Source organism: Berkeleyomyces rouxiae (assembly GCF_048999995.1).
Source record: "Berkeleyomyces rouxiae strain 22BRR77 chromosome Unknown BrBRR77_ptg000004l, whole genome shotgun sequence".
Classification (NCBI taxonomy): Eukaryota; Fungi; Ascomycota; class Sordariomycetes; order Microascales; family Ceratocystidaceae; genus Berkeleyomyces; species Berkeleyomyces rouxiae.
Genome location: NW_027396494.1, coordinates 152,063 through 174,454, shown reverse-complemented (window position 1 = coordinate 174,454; position 22,392 = coordinate 152,063). Strand labels below are relative to the sequence as shown.

At 52.8% G+C, this 22,392-nt stretch overlaps 6 protein-coding genes across 6 annotated transcripts; 3 read left to right on the top strand and 3 right to left on the bottom strand.

The window, feature by feature from the left end:
- Window positions 1-921: 921 nt before the first annotated feature.
- BROUX77_004237 (uncharacterized protein) lies at window positions 922-4,404 on the bottom strand (the record flags this gene model as incomplete). The annotated part of the gene is made up of 1 exon (XM_073748977.1): window positions 922-4,404. One exon carries the CDS (start codon window positions 4,402-4,404, stop codon window positions 922-924), a length of 3,483 nt encoding a protein of 1,160 aa, XP_073604694.1.
- A 347-nt stretch (window positions 4,405-4,751) lies between these two features.
- BROUX77_004236 (uncharacterized protein) lies at window positions 4,752-6,239 on the bottom strand (the record flags this gene model as incomplete). Its single annotated transcript, XM_073748976.1, has 1 exon — window positions 4,752-6,239. One exon carries the CDS (start codon window positions 6,237-6,239, stop codon window positions 4,752-4,754), a length of 1,488 nt encoding a protein of 495 aa, XP_073604693.1.
- Window positions 6,240-7,070: 831 nt separating this feature from the next.
- BROUX77_004235 (uncharacterized protein) lies at window positions 7,071-8,929 on the top strand (the record flags this gene model as incomplete). The annotated part of the gene is made up of 4 exons (XM_073748975.1): window positions 7,071-7,157; window positions 7,278-7,297; window positions 7,362-7,442; window positions 7,513-8,929. The coding sequence occupies 4 exons, from the start codon at window positions 7,071-7,073 to the stop codon at window positions 8,927-8,929; spliced, it is 1,605 nt and encodes a 534-aa protein (XP_073604692.1).
- A 635-nt stretch (window positions 8,930-9,564) lies between these two features.
- On the top strand, window positions 9,565-12,584 carry BROUX77_004234 (uncharacterized protein; the record flags this gene model as incomplete). The annotated part of the gene is made up of 2 exons (XM_073748974.1): window positions 9,565-9,664; window positions 9,751-12,584. 2 exons carry the CDS (start codon window positions 9,565-9,567, stop codon window positions 12,582-12,584), a joined length of 2,934 nt encoding a protein of 977 aa, XP_073604691.1.
- Window positions 12,585-13,160: 576 nt separating this feature from the next.
- BROUX77_004233 (uncharacterized protein) lies at window positions 13,161-15,367 on the bottom strand (the record flags this gene model as incomplete). Its single annotated transcript, XM_073748973.1, has 4 exons — window positions 13,161-13,715; window positions 13,775-14,283; window positions 14,343-14,423; window positions 14,500-15,367. The coding sequence occupies 4 exons, from the start codon at window positions 15,365-15,367 to the stop codon at window positions 13,161-13,163; spliced, it is 2,013 nt and encodes a 670-aa protein (XP_073604690.1).
- A 4,555-nt stretch (window positions 15,368-19,922) lies between these two features.
- On the top strand, window positions 19,923-21,209 carry BROUX77_004232 (uncharacterized protein; the record flags this gene model as incomplete). The annotated part of the gene is made up of 1 exon (XM_073748972.1): window positions 19,923-21,209. One exon carries the CDS (start codon window positions 19,923-19,925, stop codon window positions 21,207-21,209), a length of 1,287 nt encoding a protein of 428 aa, XP_073604689.1.
- Window positions 21,210-22,392: the final 1,183 nt, after the last annotated feature.

Genomic DNA, 22,392 nt, shown 5'->3' with positions numbered 1-22,392 from the left:
CGGAATCGGAGTCGGAGGATACTTCCATGACATCCGACTGTGTCGTTGGGGCGAGGGGTTCCTCGGTTGGAGAGGGGCTTTTCTCGTTGGTGCCGGTCTCCGGGGCTGTCGGGGTAGGCTTCTGGGCGAAGCCGGCGCAGATTTTCTTTATCGCTTCCGCGGGGAGCTGGCGCACAATCCCATTCCTGACATATGGTCGGACCGGGCAGCCCAAGTCCTTGGATGGATGGGGGCCGTGGCAGTTCACGCATGTGATTGGCCTTCTAACAGGAAAATAAACATGTGGTGACACTGGATAAATAGCACCTCGTCTAATGCATCATTTTTTTTTTTTATTTATTACTTTTTATAGTCGCGCAGTGAGCTGTCACGTGCATGGCAACCCTAGGGGCAAGGCCCGGGGAAGGTGCTCGTGAGTCACAACCTCATCCTGGTGGGGACATGCGGACTTCTATGAAAACTAAGGCCAACACCCGCGATGCGCAGGGTGCAATGATATAGCTACACGAGAGAGTGGAGGCTACTACTTTAGGGAGATGGTGACTGGGGCCTTTCGGCCAGGCCTGTCACAGGCAGAGATTCATTGGGGTGAAAGTGGACGGGTACGGCGTACCGCGTCAGGAAATTTGATGCCCCTAAGAAGCGAGCAAAGAGTATGGCGCCTTTGGGGGTGCCCAGGAGGACGTGGATACTACCAAGGCGGAGTTTCGTCTAATGCATCATTTTTATTTATTACTTTTTATAGTCGCGCAGGGAGCTGTCACGTGCATGGCAACCCTAGGGGCAAGGCCCGGGGAAGGTGCTCGTGAGTCACAACCTCATCCTGGTGGGGACATGCGGACTTCTATGAAAACTACGGCCAACACCCGCGATGCGCAGGGTGCAATGATATAGCTACACGAGAGAGTGGAGGCTACTACTTTAGGGAGATGATGACTGGGGCCTTTCGGCCAGGCCTGTCACAGGCAGAGATTCATTGGGGTGAAAGTGGACGGGTACGGCGTACCGCGTCAGGAAATTTGATGCCCCTAAGAAGCGAGCAAAGAGTATGGCGCCTTTGGGGGTGCCCAGGAGGACGTGGATACTACCAAGGCGGAGTTTGGGCTCGGCGATTTCCGCCTGCCTCCGGGCGGGTCTGCACAGCAGGAAGTGCGTGGGAGATTTGGCAGAGCCACAGGCGCATGTCCTCCCTTCCGGAGGATGCCCGAGCTTTTCATGATAGTAGGCGAAGTCCCCGTGGGCTGTCCGGCATTGCAGGAGGTAGCTCAGGTAGAATCGGGGTAGATGGAGTTCAGGTGGGGCTTTTACGTACCATGGGATCTGCAGTTCCAGGTATGTTCCTGGGATGTTGCCGTGCCAGTAGGCGGTGACGTTCTTCAGGTGTTGTGACCGGGCCCACGATGCGAGGGCCGCCAGGCTGGACACAGATTCATGATGCTCGGGAGGAGGGGTGGATGCGGCTGCTTTGGCCGCCCGATCTGCAGCTTCGTTGCCGGGGATGTCGGTGTGTCCGGGGATCCACTGTACCATGACCTTCCCGGGGCCAGGTGACATGGAGTTGCGGGTGCGTAGTGGCCACCGGTCGGCGGTGGCGCGGAAATCGAGAATGATGTCTTGCGACGTCAGAGTGGGTTGGCCGACCAAGAGCCGGTAAGCAGCTTCCTGGTTGTCGAGCATGACGATGACGTTTTCGGCGAAGGTGGCGGCAGGGGATTGGAGTGCAGCTTTGAGGCCTGCGAGTGCCCCGATCAATTCGGCGTCGTAGACCTCCATCATTTTACCCAGATGGGTGGAGACCGTTGGGAGTTCCAAGCCTGCGATGTAGAGGGCCGCAGCGGCTCCTGTGGAACCATCTTGTAGCTTGGACCCGTCTGAGAAAACCTGCAGGTCGCAGTAAGGGATTCGGGCGATGCGCGACTTGGCGGCACGGATGCGCCGGGCATCCTTGGGTTCTGGCGGTTTTGGTGGTGGGTAGGCCAGCGGCAAGATGCGTGTGGCGGGGGGCGCTCGGGGCAGTTCTCTGTGTCGTAGCGTCAGGCGCGTGGATGTGCGTGCTCTAGCTAATCGCGCTAGAGGGTGGAGTTCGTCGAGGCTTGCAATGCGCACGGCGGCCTGACGGCGGCAGCGGTCCAACATGACGCGTGCGGGGAGGATGCCTGCTTCTCTGAACAGGGCCGCGTGAGGAGTGGTGCAGTACGCAGGGATAATGGCTCTGGCTGTGCGTGCGACGGCCTTCGTGACCATGTCGACGAGTTGCTGTTGGCGGGCGGGGCCCACTCTACCTTTGGCCAGAAACTTCTGGGGGCCATGGAACCAGACGGAGGCACCATATAGCAAGACGGGGAAAATAGCAGCGCACGCCGCCAGGCGCAGCAGGTTAGCCGGGACGCCGCGGATGATGTTGGCCAGCGATCGGGCATGAGCCGCAGCCCGTGTGGCTTTCGCTGTCATATGCTTGACATGGGCGTGGAAACTGAGTTTGGTATCCAGGTGGATACCTAGCCATCGGGTTTCCTTGTTGGGCTGAATAGTGGTTCCGTCGATAACTACTGTCGGCCCCCGTCCCGAGGACCGATGGAAGTGTTGTAGTTCAGTTTTGCCTTGAGAGAAGCTGAGGCCGTTCTGGGCTCCCCATGCAATGGCCTGGTTAGCCAGCTGGGCGGCTTGTGCAGCAGCTTTAGCGAGGGTGGGAGCGCGCCCTAGCATGGCGGCGTCGTCTACATAACCGAAGAGCATCTTACTGTCATGCATGGGAGCAATGAATAGAAGGAAAAGAATGGGAGATACAGGCGATCCCTGTGGAAGGCCGTGCTCTAGCTGTGTGGTAGGGGCAATGAAGGAATCCACGCGCACGTGAGCTGATCTATTTGACGCGAAGGATCGTGCCCATCGACAGACCCAAATAGGGAAGCCGTAGTCGAGGAGCCGGCAGGCCAGACGTCCTGGGAGCACGCTGTCGTACGCGGCTTCGATGTCAAGGGTAACCAGGGAGGACACCTCTCCGTTTTGGAGGCCGTGTTCGATGCGGTGCACCAGGCTTTCCACAAGGTCCGTGGCGGAGCGCCCCGGGAGACCTCCACAGAGCTGGGAGGAGGTCAGGCGATGGATGAGAGCCGAGTTAGAGAGACGCCGGGCGACGAGGCGCTCAATACCTTTACCAATGGTCGGGAGTAGGGAGATGGGTCTCCAGTTCGCAGGCGAGGTGAGATCTTCTTTGTGTGGTTTTGGGATGGGGACCACTTGCGCTTCACGGAATGGGGTGGGGTGGTAGCCTGTAGCGAGGCAGAGGTCAAAAAGTTTCATCAGCCAAGCGCGCCATTCAGGCGCCTGCCAGACGGAGCGGAGCGTCACCGCATTTAAACCATCTGCGCCAGGCGCAGAGTTGTGGACGTCTATGAGGCATTTGTGAACTTCCCGCTCAGACGCGGCAGGCGGGAAATCAATTATGCGTAGGGAGACGGAGCTATAGTCATCGAAGTGGAGGTCGCCAGTGGAGGCTGGTCGTAAAAGTTTAGTGCGTAGGAAGATGTCGGCTCGTTCGGCAGGCGTGCAGTAGGCGTGTCCTTCGTGTACAAGGGGAGGCGGGGCAAACCGGGAGTTCTTTTTGTAGTAGCCCATGACTTTGTGGGCGGCTTCCGGGGTTTTGACCTCGTCCATGTGTCTCCGCCTGAATGCTCTCGCCGCGCGGGAGGTTGCGCTCCTGAGGGCCTTTGCCAGGGCTAGGTATTCCGGGCTCCAAATGCCGGACCGTCGTCTCTCGTTGTTGCGCTCGCTTCTGGCTGTGGCGCACTCCTGATTCCAGTATGGCTTACGCGGGGCGCCGGGGGACACGCGTTTTGGGGGGCAAATCTCGACCAGGGTATCATGTAGTGTCGCAATTCCCGTTCGCACCGCGGTGTCCAGTTGCCCGGGCGAAGCGGAAAGCGGGGGTGGAGGGATGCGGTTGAGTCTCTTGACAAAGTCGATGGCCATGTGTGGGGCCATGTCTGGGATGAAACGGCTCCTGGGTGGCTCGAGCCGCTCAGCAAGGTTGACAGTGGTGACTACCGTTGAGTGATCGGATCCAGAGTGAAGGTCGTGTTCTACGTGGGAATAGACGCCCGGCATGTCGGACCAGACCAGGTCGATCATGTTGCCCCGCCTGTGAGTGGGCGAATTCGCGGGCATGCACAGGTTGAGCGCGTTGTCGTCCACCCATTCCTCAAAGGTGCCGATTCCGGCTGACGGTGGGCATCGTTGATTCCATCTTTGTGAGACTAGGTTGAAGTCGCCTGCGATTATGGAGTTGTGGCGGATCTCCATGGTCAAGAGGGGATCTAGACTGGCGTGGATGCCCTGGCCTGGCTGTCTGTACACATTGGTGATATGGATTTGGGGGTTTGTGTTGAGACGAAGACATATCATGTCGGTGGTGGCTGTGGTGTTTAGCTGTTCCGCATTGAGGCCAGACGCCTTTCGCACGTAGGTGAGGCACCTTGGGCGGAATATTGAGGAGATGGGGGAGATGGGAGCGAAGAGGTCGTACCCTTGGCAGCTCTTGGACAGGCGTCGGTGGCCTCGGGTGTTGGACCATGGTTCTTGAACGAGGACAATGTCTGCTCCATGCTCGGCCGCGAAGTGAAGGATTGTGTCATGGCATGGGCCTGATTTCTGCACATTGGCCTGGAAGATTTTTAGCTGGGGCGGCCGGTTACGGCCGCGTTGGTATTCTCTGGGGCGCCGCGAGGGCGGAGGGCTCCCGTGGGGGACTTTCACAAGCGCCTGGAAGGCGCAGTGCCTCCCATGTCGCAATCGTCTAGACTGCTGCCGACGATGACGCAGTCGGTCGTGCGGTCCGCGGAAGAGCCGCTGGGTCTTTGGGCGAAGCCTCTGGTTTCCCCGGCAGCTACGCTCGAGGAAGGCTCAGAGGGAGAGGGGGCCGGAATAAAACCGGGGATGGGGGCCGAGGCGTTGGCGATGACGGCTGCAAGCTCGTCCTGCTTCTCGTTGGAGGCGGATTTCTTGTTGGACCTGCGGTTAGCCCGTCGGACACGTCGGCGTTCCTCCGCAGACGGGGAAAAGACACCGCCGCGAACGATGACGGGGCGCAGGGGGCATTTCTCGTAGTCAGTTGAGTGTTCCAGAGACAAACAGTTAACACAGCGGGTGGGAGATACACAATCTCCCGCGTGGGCGTGAAGGCCGCACGAGTTGCACATCGGCACGCGTCTGCAGTACCTGGTCGGGTGGGCGTAGTCGTGGCAGATGTCGCACCTGTTGACGCTGCAGCGAAGCTGCTGCGCACGACTCGGGGCGGAGTTGAGGATGTGGAAGCAGCGAACCGCTTCCGGGAACGAGATCACGGCGGTAATGGTGGAGTCCACCTCGGGGTCGTAGTGCTTAGACCACAGCACTTGGGTGGGCTGGACGCCGGTTTCGTCCTTGGCAATGCGGGCGACAGCCGTTTCGGTAGTGGCGGTGATGCAGCCCGTCTCAGGGCAAAACACCTCTTTGGGGATTCTGGATACGATGTATCCGTGGGAGGGCGGAACGACGCGGAGTTCCGCGGACAGAGCGCTCATGATGGCGTCCCTGTTCTTCGCGAGCTTGATCAGGGGTCCGTTGTCAGCCGCCACGACGGGGTCGATGGCGAAACCCACTTTCATGGGGTGGACCCTCAGGACTGTGTCCTTGATCGAGGGAATGTTGTTGAGCACCCGGGTGACGTCAGTCGGGGCGGCATGGTTGAGCGGGGAGCCTTCACTAGGGTAAAGGCGAATGCGGGTGTTGGTGGGAGTGTTGCGGGGGACATATACATGGGTGTCCTGGAGGGGGCGTCGTTGAGCGGGGGAGTTGCCGGCTGGGGCACTGGCGGTGTAGGCAGCGGGGCGGCCGCCGTTCGGGATTTTGGGAGGGAGGGGGAGGCCCGTTTTCAGGGCGTCACTGAAGGATCGAGGCTGGGGCCCGCGCTTCTCAGGCTGGTCCTTCGGGGGGGAGCGATTCTGAGCGGCTCGACCTCCTTTGGGGTCGAACTTGTTGTCAAAAGTGCCATCGGTGATGGCGCGGTGCGCGTCGAGAAGCTGTCGAACAAGCGAGTTGCGGGCGGCATGGTCCGTGATGGACGGGAGGGCTGACTGCATGAAGGCATGGGCGTCAACAAAAAAACGAGCCACTTGGGTAGCTGTCTCCGCTCGCACTTTGACAGCTTCAGCTATCTCAGCGTCGAGGGAGAGGAATTGGGAGAAGGTAGGTGTAGGCATGGTAAGTGTAAGAAGGTTGCGTCTAATGCATCATGTGATGTTCCGAAAACCCGAATGTGCCATGTTTCATTCTATAGGGTTATGGACCCTAGCATGTTAGTATGTAGTTACAATCGGGGGGGAGCCGCTGCCCCGAGCATGTGTCAAACTTCCATCCTGAGCAGATGGAATGACTTATAGCACGGTCAATCAACATAGAATAGAAGCTGCTAGACAGGGGGTCTTTGAGTCATGAGTGGTGCGCAGGTGGAGTGACGATTCTGGGGGCAGACTGAATAAGGATTAAGAGGCCAAATGAGCCCCTGGCAAATGGGGTGAGGTCGTGCACTGAGGTGAGGTGAGGTGAGGTGCGAGGTGTGACTGATAACGAAGGGTCCGAAGATAGGCCGGGCCGGACTGGGCTAGAGCGAGACGGGACCAGCGCGAGCCAAAGAAGACAGACCGAGGGCCAGGAACGGCCAGCCCGGTGCACGAGGCTGGCGATAGCGGCTGAAGATAAGACGGCACGACAAGTGGCGAGCGAGTGACGACTTTTTTTTCTTCTTTGTTCTCTGTAGTTATTTTTTTGTGGTGTTCTTTGAAGCCAGGAAAATAGAGGAGAAAGAAATCGACGTCCCTGTTTTTCACCCATTTTCTGCAGGTTTTCGTCATTTTCTTTTCTTCATTTTAAACGAGAAGCCAAAAAAAACTTAAACGCCGCATTGATTAATTCTTTTTTTTGCTTTCTTTCTTCCAAAACTTTGGGTTTCACGCACCAGAGCAAAAACCTTCTTTGTCCTCTCCTTCTCCGATACCCTCTCCCTCACTCCTTCATTCTCTCCCTCTTCTGCCATGTCGCAAGTACTAGACAACTTGGGCGACCTCGGCTGGGTCGTGCAAAAGTTTGGCGGAACAAGCGTCGGCAAGTTCCCGGACAAGGTGCGTTGCCACTCCGGCCCCTCTACGGACGACATTCATTCCCCCCCTCCATTTTGCCGTGTTAGTCGTGTTTCTCTCTGCTGACTTTGCCGTGGGCCTCTCTGCTTGGTCTCTATGTAGATTGCCGTTGATATTGTTCGGTGAGTTGGTCTCCTCCCTCTTGGTGAGACATGTGCGCTGTGATTAACCATGTCATTACTGTAGCGAGTATCTGTCCCGAAACAAAGTCATTGTTGTGTGCTCTGCCCGGAGTACTGGCAAGAAGGCCGAGGGCACTACCAGTCGGTGAGTCCGCATCTTTCTCCCTTTACTACCTCCATGCCTCTCACTCACCCCGCTAACTACCCCCCAACAGTCTCCTCACTGTATTCAGCAAATTGCTGTCCATTGGCACCCATCATCACACCGAGGAACGCCGCCAGGAGCTCGTCGATGATGCGCGCGTGCTGGTCAAGGCTATCTGCGATGACCACCTGCACGCCGTGGCCTCCTTCATCAAGAATGCTGAGATCCAGGCTAGCCTGAGCGCCGACATCACGCGCGAGTGCGGTGAGCTGGTTGAGTACATTGTGGCCGCCAAGCGCTTCCACCTTGAAATCAATGCGCGCGCCAAGGACCGTGTTGTTTCATTCGGCGAGAAGCTGAGCTGCCGTTTCATGGCCGCCCTGCTGCAGGACGTCGGTGTCGATGCTGCCTACGTCGACCTGTCCGATTGTCTGCACTTTGACTTGAATGCCCGTCTGGATGCTTCTTTCTACGCTTCTGCCACTAGCGGCTTCCGCAATGCTATCAATGCCTGTGGCGCCAAGGTACCCGTGGTTACTGGCTTCTTCGGTAATGTGCCTGGTTCGCTCATTGACGGCGACATTGGCCGTGGATACACTGACTTGTGCGCTGCTTTGTGCGCTGTTGCGGTAGCTGCTGAAGAGCTGCAGATCTGGAAAGAAGTCGATGGCATCTTCACAGCTGACCCTACCAAAGTGCCAACCGCCCGCTTGCTGTCTAGCATCACTCCTAGTGAGGCTGCAGAGCTCACCTTTTATGGCTCTGAGGTCATCCACCATCTGACCATGGATCAAGTCACACACGCCCAACCGCCTATTCCGATCCGCATCAAGAACGTCAAGAACCCTGCTGGAAAAGGCACCATTGTGCTGCCTGACGCTAGTGCGCCATGCGGTAAGCGTGTGGCTTCCAAGGCTACCAACGGGATCGCCTCCCCGGTCGCCGAAAGAGGCCACCACCACCTGGAAGAAGGCGCCGAAATTCGTGCCGAGAACGAGGGCGACGATGTTGACAACCCCAAGCGGCCGACGGCCGTCACCATCAAGGACAGCATCACTGTTATCAACGTGCACTCCAACAAGCGCGCCATCTCACATGGCTTCTTTGCGCGAGTCTTTAGCATTCTCGACCGCCACCAGATCAGCGTCGACCTTATTTCTACGTCCGAAGTGCACGTGTCAATGGCCGTACATGCGGCATGCATTGAGCCTGCTGTGTTTGACGCGGCCGTCAAGGCGCTGCAAACCGAGTGCGGCGAGGTCAGCGTACTGCCGCGCATGGCCATTCTGAGTTTGATTGGAGCGGACATGAAGAACGCCATTGGTATCAGTGGCAAGATGTTCACGACTCTTGGTGAGCACCACATCAACATCGAGATGATCTCCCAGGGCGCTAGCGAGATCAACATATCTTGTGTCATTGACGCAGCGAATGCTACGCGCGCTATGAACGTGCTGCATACCCATTTGTTTACGTTTTTGGACTAATCTGGCCGGCTGGCTACTTGGAGAGATCAAGGTAGACATTGGGTGGCGAGAGAGGAGACATACAGGGCTAGACATGGGTTATTATATACTGGTGATACTTACAGGCCATGGTGTTGAAAGAACTATCAAAATAGAACAAGATTACAAGGACTAATTCTACGGGAAAGTCAAGTGTTGACAGTTTGCCGCAGGGAACTCGTCTGGGTGTTGTTTGGCGGTTGTCTTTGGCGGCTCTGGCCCTTGTATAGAATGTACAAATATACATGTATACATGTACATAGATACACATTGCCGCCTTACCGCCCGCTGTATCGTGTAACCTTGCAAGTGGAACCCTTGTCACGCTCTTACTGATCCCAAAAGCGGGGATTGCGCTGACTCAGCCACCAGTACAGGGGTTCGCCCCCACGGCAGAACACAACTTGGCCTACAAGCTTGTGCTTGTGCCGTTGTCCCTGACTGCCGGGCATGAGATCTCAGCGCGGCTTCCGGGCACAGCCATGCATTCCGACTTTCTTTTTCATTTTGTTTTACTGATTTCGCTTGCTGGCTTTTTGACTACCAAGTAGGCCTTTCCTTGGCCGCATAACAGTACAACCAACCATATCTTCTCCTTGTCCTCTGTCCTGCTCGCCATGTATAGCCGATCGGGTGCCGCCCCGCTGGGGCCACCTAGCTTTCTCAATGCCATGAAGAACATTGACATGACGGATCTGCGCCCGATACTGCCCGCAGGTAAGTTGCCTGGATCTCCCATGCTGAGCCTTGGTCTCACTCCACGGCACACTCCTCTTGCCCCGTCTCTCTGCTGACGCCTCCAGAAATTACCGAAAAGATCCTCGGCTACCTCGACATTCCCGATCTCATGCGATGCGCCTGTGCGTCCCGCCGCATGCGGCAGATGGTGTACGAGGACTCGCAGTGGGTGGCCCGACTAAACAGCATGGGTTGTTGGAATGAGACTGAAGCTCGCCGTCGCTTCGAGCAGGATATCCAAAGACAGCGGGAGGCTGCAGCGAGACAAAAGGCTGCAGCATCTATGAAATTGGGAGCGACGACTACCCTTTTTGATCAGGCCGCCGAGGAAGAGAACAACCGCCGGCGTGCACAGGCCGCTCCTACCGTCTCGGCGCGACCACTCAGAGACCTCGATGGCTTCGAGACGCTCAGCATAGGCGGAGGACAACCGCACAACTTGAGCAACATTCCCGCCATGCAACCGGGCCACTCACAAGGTAGAGACCATATGTCTCCAGTAGACCCCAGTCAACCACCCGGCGGCTCGACCTCAGACCCGCTGTCTATCCTCGACGTCATGAAAAATGTCAAAAGCAAACGCGGCTACGCTCGCCAGGAGTATGGCAAAGTATATAGCGCACTATCACCATTTTACAACGACCTTGTGCGCTCTAGGAGCCACACGGACCCAATCATATTCAAAGTCTTCCGAGATCCCGAACGCCAGGCCCAAATGCTAGCCAACCTCCGTGCCTTTTCACGGAGTGACTGGTCGGCCGGTGCCATTGAACGCGAGGAGCGTGTCTTAGCCATGATGGGAATCTTTGAGAGCGCTGTTTTACGCGAGTTTGAACAAGGCTACGAATTTTGGGATGTTGACGGTCGGATGAAGCGCTATGCTACGGTGCTGCATTTGCTCAATGGTGGCGGTGCGGGTCGCACGTTATTCATTGATAAACACCCGATCTTTAGCGATCCAGAGCTTCTCTCCAAAGACTGGGCGGAGTGCTTGAGTGGTGCAGCCGATGGGGTTATGTTGCTGGAGCCAGCGCATAAATTCTTTCAGACGCTACTAAGCAAAATCAGTACGCAGGCTGAAGTAATAGAGCGTATATTCCCCGAGCCTAAGGGTGTATTTTGGATGCTTGTCGACCGCTGCCGCGATGAGCTTATCAACGATTATATCACGCCATTATTTGACGATGCTCACGAGCGTAATATTGAAACCTATCTCAAGGCCGTATCAGGGGTTTTCGAGCAGTGCATCGTGTTTTTTCAATCGATTCAAGTTGCAGGCCCGGCGGCTGCTTCTGATGAGGTCGTCTCTACTGAGGCTTCCGGTGAGGGAGAGGATGGAACAAAAAAAGAGGCAGCAGCGAATGCAGCTATATTAAAAAAAGCCCAGGAGATGACATGGCGGTTGTTTGAGCCACACCTCTTCACATACCTTCAGGAAGAATTAGACTTTTTCACAGGCTACGCAGACACTAAAGTGGCGGAGTGGGAGAAGAATCTTTCAGAACAAAATGCGAGTGTCGAGTCATTCTTCATGGGCAGTTTCAGTAACCGCCAAGCTGCCAAGAAGGACTTTCTTAGCTCGTTCAAAACGGTCGTCATGATGCCTGTAAATGTGCTCCCTAGCTTTACTTTCTCCTCCTCCACCACCAAAACTACGGACGCATCTGCCGACCAGTCTGTAGAACAACCAACAACTTCCACTACCGCAGGCGATGGGGCTTCCAATAACGGAAACACGGCAAAGTTGCCCAGTCTCCCCGCACAGGCACCCACCGATGAGCTTGCCGCAAAAGCTGCGCTCATGGCATCGCGACTCGAAGGTATCAAGTCTCTCTTTAGCATGGAACTAGCCGTTGATTTAATCCACCATGCCAAAATCAGCATCGGCCGTGCTGCAGTTTTCATTCCGCTTGGAAACCAGGCTGGCGGCGAGGCTCGTGAACAGTGCGAAGCAATCTTTGTTGCATTGCTACGTAGTCTTGGTACGCAGCATATGAATGCTGGTTTCCAACAAGCTATTTCCCACCTGGCTGCGTACAACCCACGCGAGGCCGCCGCGTCTTCAACCAGCCGCGGTTCAGGCGCTAGTTCTCACCCTAGCGCCAGTACTACCGTGGCCCCGTTAGTCATGTTCATTGAGCTGGTCAACGTCGGTGACCTTATTTCTCAGATGGTTGATGTATTCTACGAGCAGCAGCTCATGTCCACTGACATTGTTGACAAGCGGGATTTCCTCGACCCTGCTGCAAAGGCTAAAAAGAAATTTGAGCAAATGCTCGACGAAAACGTTGCCGCCATTCTCAACAAGGGAATCGACGTGCTCATGAACGAAGTCGAATACCTGCACGGCACAACGCAATTGCCGACGGATTACAACCCCCCGGCTGCCGACGCCTCCGCACCTGCCAAGCGTAGTACACTCGGCACCGAGCTCGACATTGGGCCCACGGCCACGGCGCAGCGCATCATCGAGCTCGTGTCATCGCACACGAGCATGCTGGTCGGCACGACGGACAAGGCCATGCTGGATGTCTTTAACGGCGAGGTTGGCCTGCGTCTCTTTACCGCCATCTGCAAACACCTGAAGCGCCAGCGCATCAGCACCGCCGGTGCCGTCAAACTTATTGCCGACATGAATGCGTACTGGGCCTATATCCGCTCGCTGAAAAACACTGATTTGCAGGTCTATTTCGGCGCGCTCCGTGAGCTGAGCCAGATTTACTTGATTGACGGGCGCCACGCCAAGGAGATGGCGGCCGTGATTGCCGATAATGACCGGTTTGGTGGCATATTCCGCGCTGAAGAGGTCTACGAGTATGCTCAGCGACGCGCAGACTGGTTTATCGTGAAGAAAAATGTCGAACGTGCCATGTACGGGCTAGAGTGTGCTGTGATGTAGAAGCGGCAGATGGACTGGAATGAAAATTGTCTGTAAGCTCCGCTTGAGAGTAAAAATATATGTTCCAAGACGTCATGACTCGAAATCTTCCCTTCCTTATTTTCTTTCTTTTTTTTTTTTTTTTTTTTTTTTTTTGGTTTTGTTGCGAGATTCAGCGACATCTGACAAAAGCTTCTATGTTTTGCTTGCTGTCTTGTTAATAAGCGTTTTTGTTTAGAAATGTGGGACTAATTACAGGATCCCCGCTTAGTTGAGGCTACACAGTCCATACGTGTAACTCTGGAAAATCAGGCAACCTAACACTTGGGCGCAGACGCCGAGGATACAAGGCTTCCTCCCTGTTAGAACCAGAAAAGAAAAACCACCACCACCACCGCTACTGCCACAAAATATACGTCATCTAATAAGAAGAAATATATCAAAGAGAAAAATGGTAGAAGGTTAACATCAGTCTAAAAGATATCCTAATTCGTTCTAACATAACTTCGTGTCTAAATCATAGCCCCAGATGTTCATGGTCCCCGTGTCTCATTCCATTTGAAGATGATTGGGGGTGGCTAGAGACTTTCTCTGCCGTTAAGATGTTGTCGTTGTGATTGTTTGTTCTGCCTTATCTGTCACCCCAGGGCAAGATGCTCCTACGCGTTCAAACAAAGCCAATAGTTTGAACCCAGCTGAAGGCTCAATCTCTGTGCCGTCGCGGGCAATTTTCACGTCTCGATTTCCATTCCAGGCATTCAGAATACCCTTAGTATGGTGGAACGGGACCTTGGCAGTCGATAGCCAATCCAGCTTAAATGGCTTTCCGAAAGCCTTGGTCTCATCCATGCTATCATGCACTGAAATGGAAGAGTCGGCTTGGTCGTTTATACTGTCTTTTCCATCCTGGCGCTGAATCTCCCAAAACGTTGTCCCACGAATAGTGTCACTGATGATTCGACCATCAGGTACCTTGTCGTTTGAAGGTACAAGGACAGCTGTAGGAACGCCGACATTGGCCAACTGTGTGCTCAAAGAACCGAAAGCTATCGCTGCATCAGGGTCGTTGTTTAGTGGTGAGCTCATTCGAGCATACCCAAAGTATTCTCCTGACTTATTAGCCGAAAATATCAGGTAAACATTGTCTGCATACTGTAGTAAAATATGGTTAGTCTGGTATGTAAGGCATGACCGAGACATATTACACCTACCTCAAATGCTTCGTTCAAAACATCTTCATTGTGGGGTTGTGTTGCCCATATTCCAGTCCGTACACTAAGCTCAAGGTCGTCGGCAGTCAAGCTTTTGAGCACGAAGAAACGACTCTTTGCTCTATTCCTGTTACCAGACATCGCTGTATCTCCCGCAACAGAGCTAAGCTGAGTCGAGGCTGATGAAGGCTCATCGGTTTTTGATGTCCCCAGATCCCCCGTAGAGATAAAGAGGTTACCTGTGGCATCTGCTTCCAACGATGTGACCAACGGGGCTCCGGTGCTGGTCCGTCTATGTCGGGCTACTAGATGGGTGTTGTTAAATTCCGCTTCATGAATCTTTTGCAAGGCATTATTCCAAGAAGGTTCGTCTTCGAAGTTTGCAAACGCGCAGTTACTCTTGGCTATGAGAAAAAGAGATTCGAGACCATCGGTAAGGCTGCATACGTGGCGAACAAGATCCATGAGATCAGTCTTGGTGGGGAGATTACCAATCCATAGGGCATATCCTGTAACTGTTAGTCGCCCAGTCAGAACCAACGTCTGTTAGTCCCAGGAGAGCACTTACCACTCTGCCTAGGCTTTCGAGGGGGGCCCAACACAAACTTTGATTTGGTATCGGATGGGTCACCACTTTCAATCGAAGAGACTTCAAAATTATGTTAGTGTCAATACTGTGAGGAGGTGCTTCCCATTATCCATTATACTTGTACTATTTGATGTACCTGTAGTGGAAGTCGTCGCAGAAGACCCGTGGCGAGCCTGAGGTAGTCGAGGTCGAGGTATTCGTGAGCCAGATCTTGCTGAGATTGTAGATTTGTTTCGTGAGTATCCAGTCGCGTCATTCGATGGGCGCCTAGACTGAATACCAAAAGAAAGCCCTGGGCCCATTGGGGCTTGGGGGTAACTGTAATGTTGCTGGGTCTGGGAATGATTCTGAAGCCGATTGGAGGCCCCTGTAGGATAGCCCGTATACTGGTCCGTCTGAAGACTACTTCTAGAAACAGAACTGCAATACTCTTGATACTGGTGAGATGCCACCCCAGGCCTTGGTGGTAGTTGGCCAGAACCGTGGGGGTAGTCAAAGTACTGGTGTTGGCCAGAGCTGTGCGGGGAAACTGGAGAGTTGACGTATGGAAAAGCTAAACCAGGCGATGGCAAAGGAATCTCGGGGTGAAGATGGGCTGCCGGTAGTGTGTGAGCGGCAGAATGAGACAGGCTATGGCTTGGGAATCCAGTTGGTGGTAGTGGTTGATTAGGCGGATAGTAGGGCGGCATTATTTGACATTGCTGAGGGTATGGTGAACAAGCCGTCTGAAGATTGGGCCCGGAATAGCCTATTTGGTGCCCATTGCAGACGCCGGGTGAAAGAGGGGCGTTTGAGACTGCGAAGAGATTGGACTCTTGTTGGCTGGTGACGGTCTGAAGCGAGGCATGTTGGTGGTAGTGTGGCTGATAGCTGGAGACTATCTGGGGTAGCTGTTGGTGGGCTTCTTGTAGATGCTGGAGCGGCTCAATTGCGGCCGGAGATGACTTTTTGCTGTAGGTATTCCCATCCACTATTAGAGGCGGATCAGTTTTATTATTGCTCATCTTTGGGTCCGTGGTTGAGTAGGGGACGTTTCGAGATAACGATGCTACCACAAGACAAGAGTCCGAGGAGGTGTTTCCGGCAAAAGAGAGCAATGGAGACTTTCTACTAGAGGGCCAACATGGAAATAAAGAAAGTATCACAAGACTCGGACGAAAGTGAGAAGTGCCCCGGCCAGCGTGCGTGGGGTGGGGGGAGAGGAGGAGTAAAAGAGAGAAAATTCAGAAGAGAAAAGAGGAGAATGCCACGATACATATAGGAAGCTACAAAGAAAAAGAACACTTGATGCTAGCACCGAATATGAAGGAGCCCGGGTAGGGGCGAGATGGGTGCAAGGCAAGAGACACAGACAGGAACAGGCAGGAACAGTCAAGAGTGGAAGGAGACCGGCCACCCCACGCCTACCCAAAAGCGACAACTGCATCTAATGCACAGAAAGCACGCCATGGAAACATGGCAGTAGCCGCCTCGGCCTAAAATGGCCACAAGGTAACTGCCGCGAGCGTTTCACTTGGGGCGCCTTCGAGTGACGCCTACTTCCTGCTTAGCGTGGTGAGGGAAGCTACCATATATGGCCTCTGTATGGCCTTTGTATGGGCATACTCACACAATTCAGGCATAAAAGCTACTCCGAGGACCTTAGAGATGCACTTACAAACAAAGTAGTAACTCAGAAGCCCTGGGCGAGAAGGAGCCACGACGCTAGCGACTTCAACAGCCTCTAGCAACTGCCTTGAGGAACAAAGAATGGCGATAAACACAATCTCAACTTCAGCACTAAATTGGAGTTACCTCCCGTAAGGACGAGAGCCCCGAGAATGAACAACTTGAGCTACTTTTTAGGAGGTCTCCCGTCCTGATCTCAATTATTGCTAGATCAAAGAACAAAGTCTGATACGGAACATTCACACACTCTTCTCCCTCTATCCGATATCTCGGCTGGACTACCACATGTCCATGTACTTTGGTGAGGCGACAGGGCTAGGTTCATGGGGTAGACAGCGGTCATGCCGAGTGGATACACGTATGAATGAGACGGATGCTCATGTGCATAGGTGGGTGGGCAGTACCGGTTTTTTTTTCTGATTGGGCCACCACACGTTCAAGTGCCGGTTGTAAACATCAAGCCTGCTGGCTGGTGGGAAACCGCTGTACACACATTGTGAATATCTTTGTGGAGCTGAGAATGAATAAGTTCCGTTTTTGCTCCGTCATAGTGCGCTTAAGATACGCAGCAGCTTGTAAAATCCAAGGTCAGGGCAAGAAACCAAAAAAAAGGAGGGATTGAACCGGCTTTACTCCCGTTTCACCCATCGCGTTGCCTCTTTACTTTGGCATTCCTATCTACAAGGACACGACGTATGTGCAGACATCTACTTGTAGCTTCTCACTCTCCCCGCACCTACTCGTATACAACAGAGTACTGACTAATGACTATGAAAGGCTACAAACACATAAGACTACGTAGTTACAGGTTACCAGTATGGTACCCCGTGTCAAAGGAATTTACGGTGTAGGTTGGATCTTTCAGTCCGGAAATACTCGACTCGAACCCAGTGCTAGCCAAGTTCCCCTATCTCACCAACCAATTGCATTAATAACACAGTGCACATACAAATACACACAACACAGCATCTCTTGGTACTTCTAGGTTGGCCAGAGCTCTGCAAAGGTGCTAGAGGCTTGATTGAGATTATGTACATACCTGCCGGGGGACTCCAATCTCCACCCGTGCTCATCCTCTGGACCCAGCAACTGTTTATTCTGGGGGTTTAAACAGACATGCTCGTCTACCGTACCATGGCCCTCCTAATTGGGTGTATGTTTACCCTTCCATGTACATTAACCCAGGAATATTAACCACACCACACATAATGGTGTCTGTGTTCATAGCATTTCCACGTATGTACCTCCAATGCTTGCTTGCCTCTTCAAGTAGCTCTGATACCAAGGCGATACAGCATGTACAATCTCATAATGCAAGACATTAAGGGGAGATGAAGACTCGAAACCAGGTACCTGGGAGAGACACTACCTTCTCCAGTACCACCACTCTCACCTTGACTGACTTACCTTATTAGGGCCCTCTACACATTCTCAGACCTTCCCTAAATACATACACATACACACACGTACATGTAGCTTGTTATATATTTGGGTCTTCATTTGGCTCCTCTAACTTGAGTTCCTTTGTGGTAAGACGCTGTAAGCTGTCACACTAATTTGGCTCGACAGTCTGTGCCTTGTGGTTGTCGTTGTCGCCTTCAGCATGGTTCAAACCTGCGCGGGATTTTGAGAAAAAGAAAAGACCCAAAAGAGTAATTTGCGGAAGCTAGCAGGTTTCAGATTAGCTAGGGAAACTGGCGAAACAACCATACCTTGTTCTGGAAGTGGAGTAGAAGGGAGAGAAGGGGTGCGTGAGAGCGATGGAGTGATGGCTCAGGAACACGCCGCCACAGGTAGTCAATCATCCATGCTAGGTATAGTTAGTTAGATGCTTGTGCAAGTATGAGTACGAGTAGTACGACATATGGACCTTAAAAAGGTATGAATCTATGTGCACATGGACGAGCTGTTGTGAAGAAAAAAAGAAAAAAAAAAGAAACTGGTTATGGCCCGGGCAAGACAGAAAGTTAGTTCTCAAGCATAGCTATAGTTATGGAGCTTTCGAGACTAACAATGAATGAATGGCATGGTGAGCTGAGAGCATGTATTGTATTATTTATAGTGTCATGAATCTTTGTACATACACATGTACAGGTGCTTACTCCCATGTGGATGGGATTCGGATCATAGTAGACAGTTTTCTTCCTCTCTAGGACCCCTTGCTTCTCTAAAACTCGACCAGATTTTGGATATCTCTCATCAAATCCGACCTACGTGTTCTTGTATCGATACAGTGTCGCACAGGACTCATTGGTGATGCACATGGCTCAAAGCGGCAGTCGTTTAAGCAGTGCATACTCGAACGTGTACCAATCCATAACTGTGTAGTTACATATGTATGCACATGTGCACATATTCACATATTCTCATGTGTACATAGATATGTAGTTATGACTAGTTAGTTATAGTTAGCGATAACCAACTATCCAGGCCTACTTCCATAAAAGAAACACCATGCAAAGGCGAGGCGACATCCGAAGTGGAGCGCCCAAAGGCTAGAAGGAACAGGAACTCAAGGCAGGTGGGGTACAGTGGAAGGAGTTTGGGCTCCTACCATTCATGTCTGCTCGCTCTTTCCTTTCGCATTGTACATCCACAAGTACCATTTGCACCATTGTGTAGTTACAACTAGCTAAACATCCAAAACTTGACCTCTGCAGCCCGCTGTTTCTCTCCCTTCGGCGTGTCTTGTCTCTTAAACAGTGTCGAACAAGGGACTAGATCCTCACCCGCAGCCTCACATCGCCACATACCCTGATCCTTAGCCAGTCGTCCATATGTCGCAGCACTTCTATCCAATCACACGGCACACTCGGCACGGCACAATGGTTGCCTTACCTGCCAATTGGAGCTGAAAAGAGACAACTTGAAGTCAACATCACCCACGCTCACACCCACTGCACCCTGGAACAAACAAGATTACGGGTCCGATTTAATGTGCAGGCATGTATGTGGTTACAGACAATATACTTGTATGTAGAGGTACCTCCGTCTCTCCCAGTCAGTCAGTGCCTGAGCATGAACCATGGGCAGCGACATTGGCCCCTTCTTCTTCATGAAAACTCGATCCTTCTCTGCAAATGGGGTTGCTCTGTGCTGTGAGGCTCAAGAGGGGCTACGTACGGACAAGAAATCTAGAAATGTTCATGTCTTCTCATGCCATCTTGACCAAGTTTAGCCCTTCTTAAATACACACGTGAAGCACGAGCAAGAATCTGCACACGTCCTAACTAGTATCAAAACACAAGTGATTTTACGGTCACCAGGCTCATGTGAGATGTGTACATGTACATGCTCCAATGCCTACGCACAAGTGTTCATGCTGAGCCCCTGATCCCTGAGGTCCAGCTGGACAGGGGTTCACAACATCTCCACCTTTGTTCAGATGGCACTAATTAGGAAAATGAAGCGAAAGCAAAGCATATGTTGCATTGTATGGCGACAACTAACTACCAGAACATGAAAAAGCAGCATTCTTCTTGAGAGAATACATGACTACTTGTGGAAAAGAATCGCGGCCTAATGAGATCCGAGGTTGTTGTATTACCGGCGTGCAATCAAGATAGATATTGACGCTATAGAAGTCACATGTAATTAACTATATATTCATACATGTGCGCAAATAGCATGATTATCACAGCTGTCATGCGTTTGTCACAGAAAATGCCGTCTCAAGATAGCCTTGATAACCAAGCGTCATCGCAGGTGTGGCGTTGGGTACTAGTTGCTAAGCGCCACTTTCTATGAACGCCACAATTTAGCTCCACCAAGGCTGTACTGGCAAGGCTATTTCGAGTCAACATCGCCAACACACTGCTCATCAACTCACCAATGGTTGGCTGAGAGTATATTTCCCACTTGACTCCTCCCATTGCCACCCTCATCTTGAACATGACGGGCTCTCCGCTTGTGGCGCGCCCGACTTCGGCGCTGGCTCCACCGCTCCCCGGGTCTCCGCTCCGCTCACCACTGAAGCCAGCCCAACTCGCAAGCCCTGGCCGTCTTTCATCCTCCAATGCCACACCCAAGCCAGCAAACTCCACTGCAGCCTTGAGCTCTTCTGAGCTAGCATCACGGCTCCCACAGACCCTAGACTTGTCTGAGCAGATGAACGAAGTTGAGAAGAAAAAATACATCAAGGGCAAACGCCTCGGAGAGGGTACCTATGCTGTCGTATTCTTAGGCCACCTCCGCAGCGATCCAACACAACGTGTGGCTATCAAGAAAATCAAAGTGCAAAAGGAGTACACCGATGGCCTGCCGCCCGATGCCGTTCGCGAAATTAAGTTTTTACAGGAGTTGAAACACCCCAACATCATTTCGTTGTTATCTGTGTTCTCGTCAAAAGACCAAAATCTCAACTTGGTGTTGGAATACTTGCCACTAGGTGATCTTGAAATGCTCATCCGCGATACAAATGCTGTGCGGTATGGTGCCGGTGATATCAAGGCCTGGATGGGCATGCTTACTCGTGCTGTGTGGTTTTGCCATGAGAACTTCGTCCTACACCGTGACATCAAGCCCAACAATTTGCTGATCTCTGCCAGTGGAGATATTAAGCTTGCTGATTTCGGTTTGGCACGTGCCTTTGCCGATCCCCATCAGTACATGACATGTCAAGTCATCACTCGCTGGTATCGACCTCCCGAGCTGCTATTCGCCGTCAAGCATTATGGTGGCGGCGCTGATATTTGGAGTGTTGGCTGTGTCTTTGCGGAACTTATTCTGCGCGCACCCTATCTTCCTGGCGACACAGACATTCACCAACTTGCCCTCATCTGTCGAGAACTCGGCACCCCGACCGAGGAGAATTGGCCTGGTGTCACGCGTCAAAAGGAGTACCATGCGATCCCATCTGAAATCTATCCCCTCAAGCCGCGCGAGTACTTTCAAGGCCGCTTTGGAACGGTTGGAGGTGCTGGAGTAGATCTGCTTATGCGCACGCTGACTCTGGACCCCAAAAAAAGAATTAGTGCCCGCGAGATGCTGCAGCACGAGTGGTGGCTTGCCGAGCCCAGGCCCACCCCGAGACAGGATCTACCTACAAAGGCTGAAGCCCCACAGGTAACCGCCGCCGATCTTAAGAGACGTCCAGGCATTGTAAGTGGCGAAGGGGAGGAAGAACCGAACCGTGGCGCAAAGGTTGCTCGTCGGCTAGACTTTGGCAATATGCGGTAAACAGACATCCAGCCTTCGAAAAGGTCTATGTTACACACGAATAGTAATACTACATAGTTGGGCTTTGCATTATCATGGAGTTATGGGGTCTTAAATTCTAAAGGTCTTCCGACATTGCTTCAGCATAAACTAAATGTGTGTGTGAGTTAGTTCGTAAATGTGTCGTCATGTAGGTTCCAAAAGGCAGTGAATGTGGTGAACGGCACTTTGGATGAAGTTGAAGTTATCTATTAAGGTCTATCACTTATGGCTACCTCCTGGACAGCCGCGCGCTACTTATACTTCTGAATAAAGGGGCTGTTAGATTAGGGCATTCCCTTTAATCATATTTGTCGTCTGCGGTGTTTAGGATAAGTTGTAGGGTTGTGTAGTCACGTGATAGGGGTTATGGTGATGGTCTTGGGATCATCATTTTACACTCCCCTGGCAAGCATGGTGAGCCCTTCAGTGAAGTCTTCGAATGCTTGTCCCGTCAATGGCTTGGTCAAGCCATCTGCCAGCATCCGTCCTGTAGGTATGTACTCCACTCGCAGTTTGTTGCGCGAACATTGTTCTCGGACGAAGAGATAGTGCATCTCTATGTGACGGATGCGTCCAAGACTTTGTCCACCATTCGCTAGGGCATTGGCACCTTGGTTATCCCCGTAGATCAGTTGGGTAGATTCCTGTCCTCGACTTCTGACGGTTTGTTCGTATGTGTCTGGTAGAAGTGTTGGTGCGTGTAGGAATCTCGCGATTTTGGCTAGGTACTCGGACTCCTTGGCTGCCTGAGACAATGCTATGAATTCTGCATTGGTCGTGGAAGTTGTCAGACATTTCTGACGTTTGCTCTTCCAGCTTATGGGGGCACCAGCGGACATGAATATGTATCCTGTGGTGGAGTATCGTTCATCCCATTCGGCTCCGAAGTTTGCGTCTGAGTATCCAAGTAATCTGGGGCCTTGTTCTGATGGGGTCCCGTATGTCAATGCTCTAGCAGGGTGTGAGCGTAGGTATCTGAGGATGTGTTTGGCACTTGACATGTGTCGGTCGGTGGGAGCATGCATGAATTGGCAGTGTTTGCTCACCGCGAAGGCTATGTCAGGACGTGTCATGGTAGCCAGATAGTTGAGTTTACCCATAAGTTTCTGGTACTCTGTGACATCGCATAGTGCTTCGTGATCCTGTCTCGGGCGCAGATCGC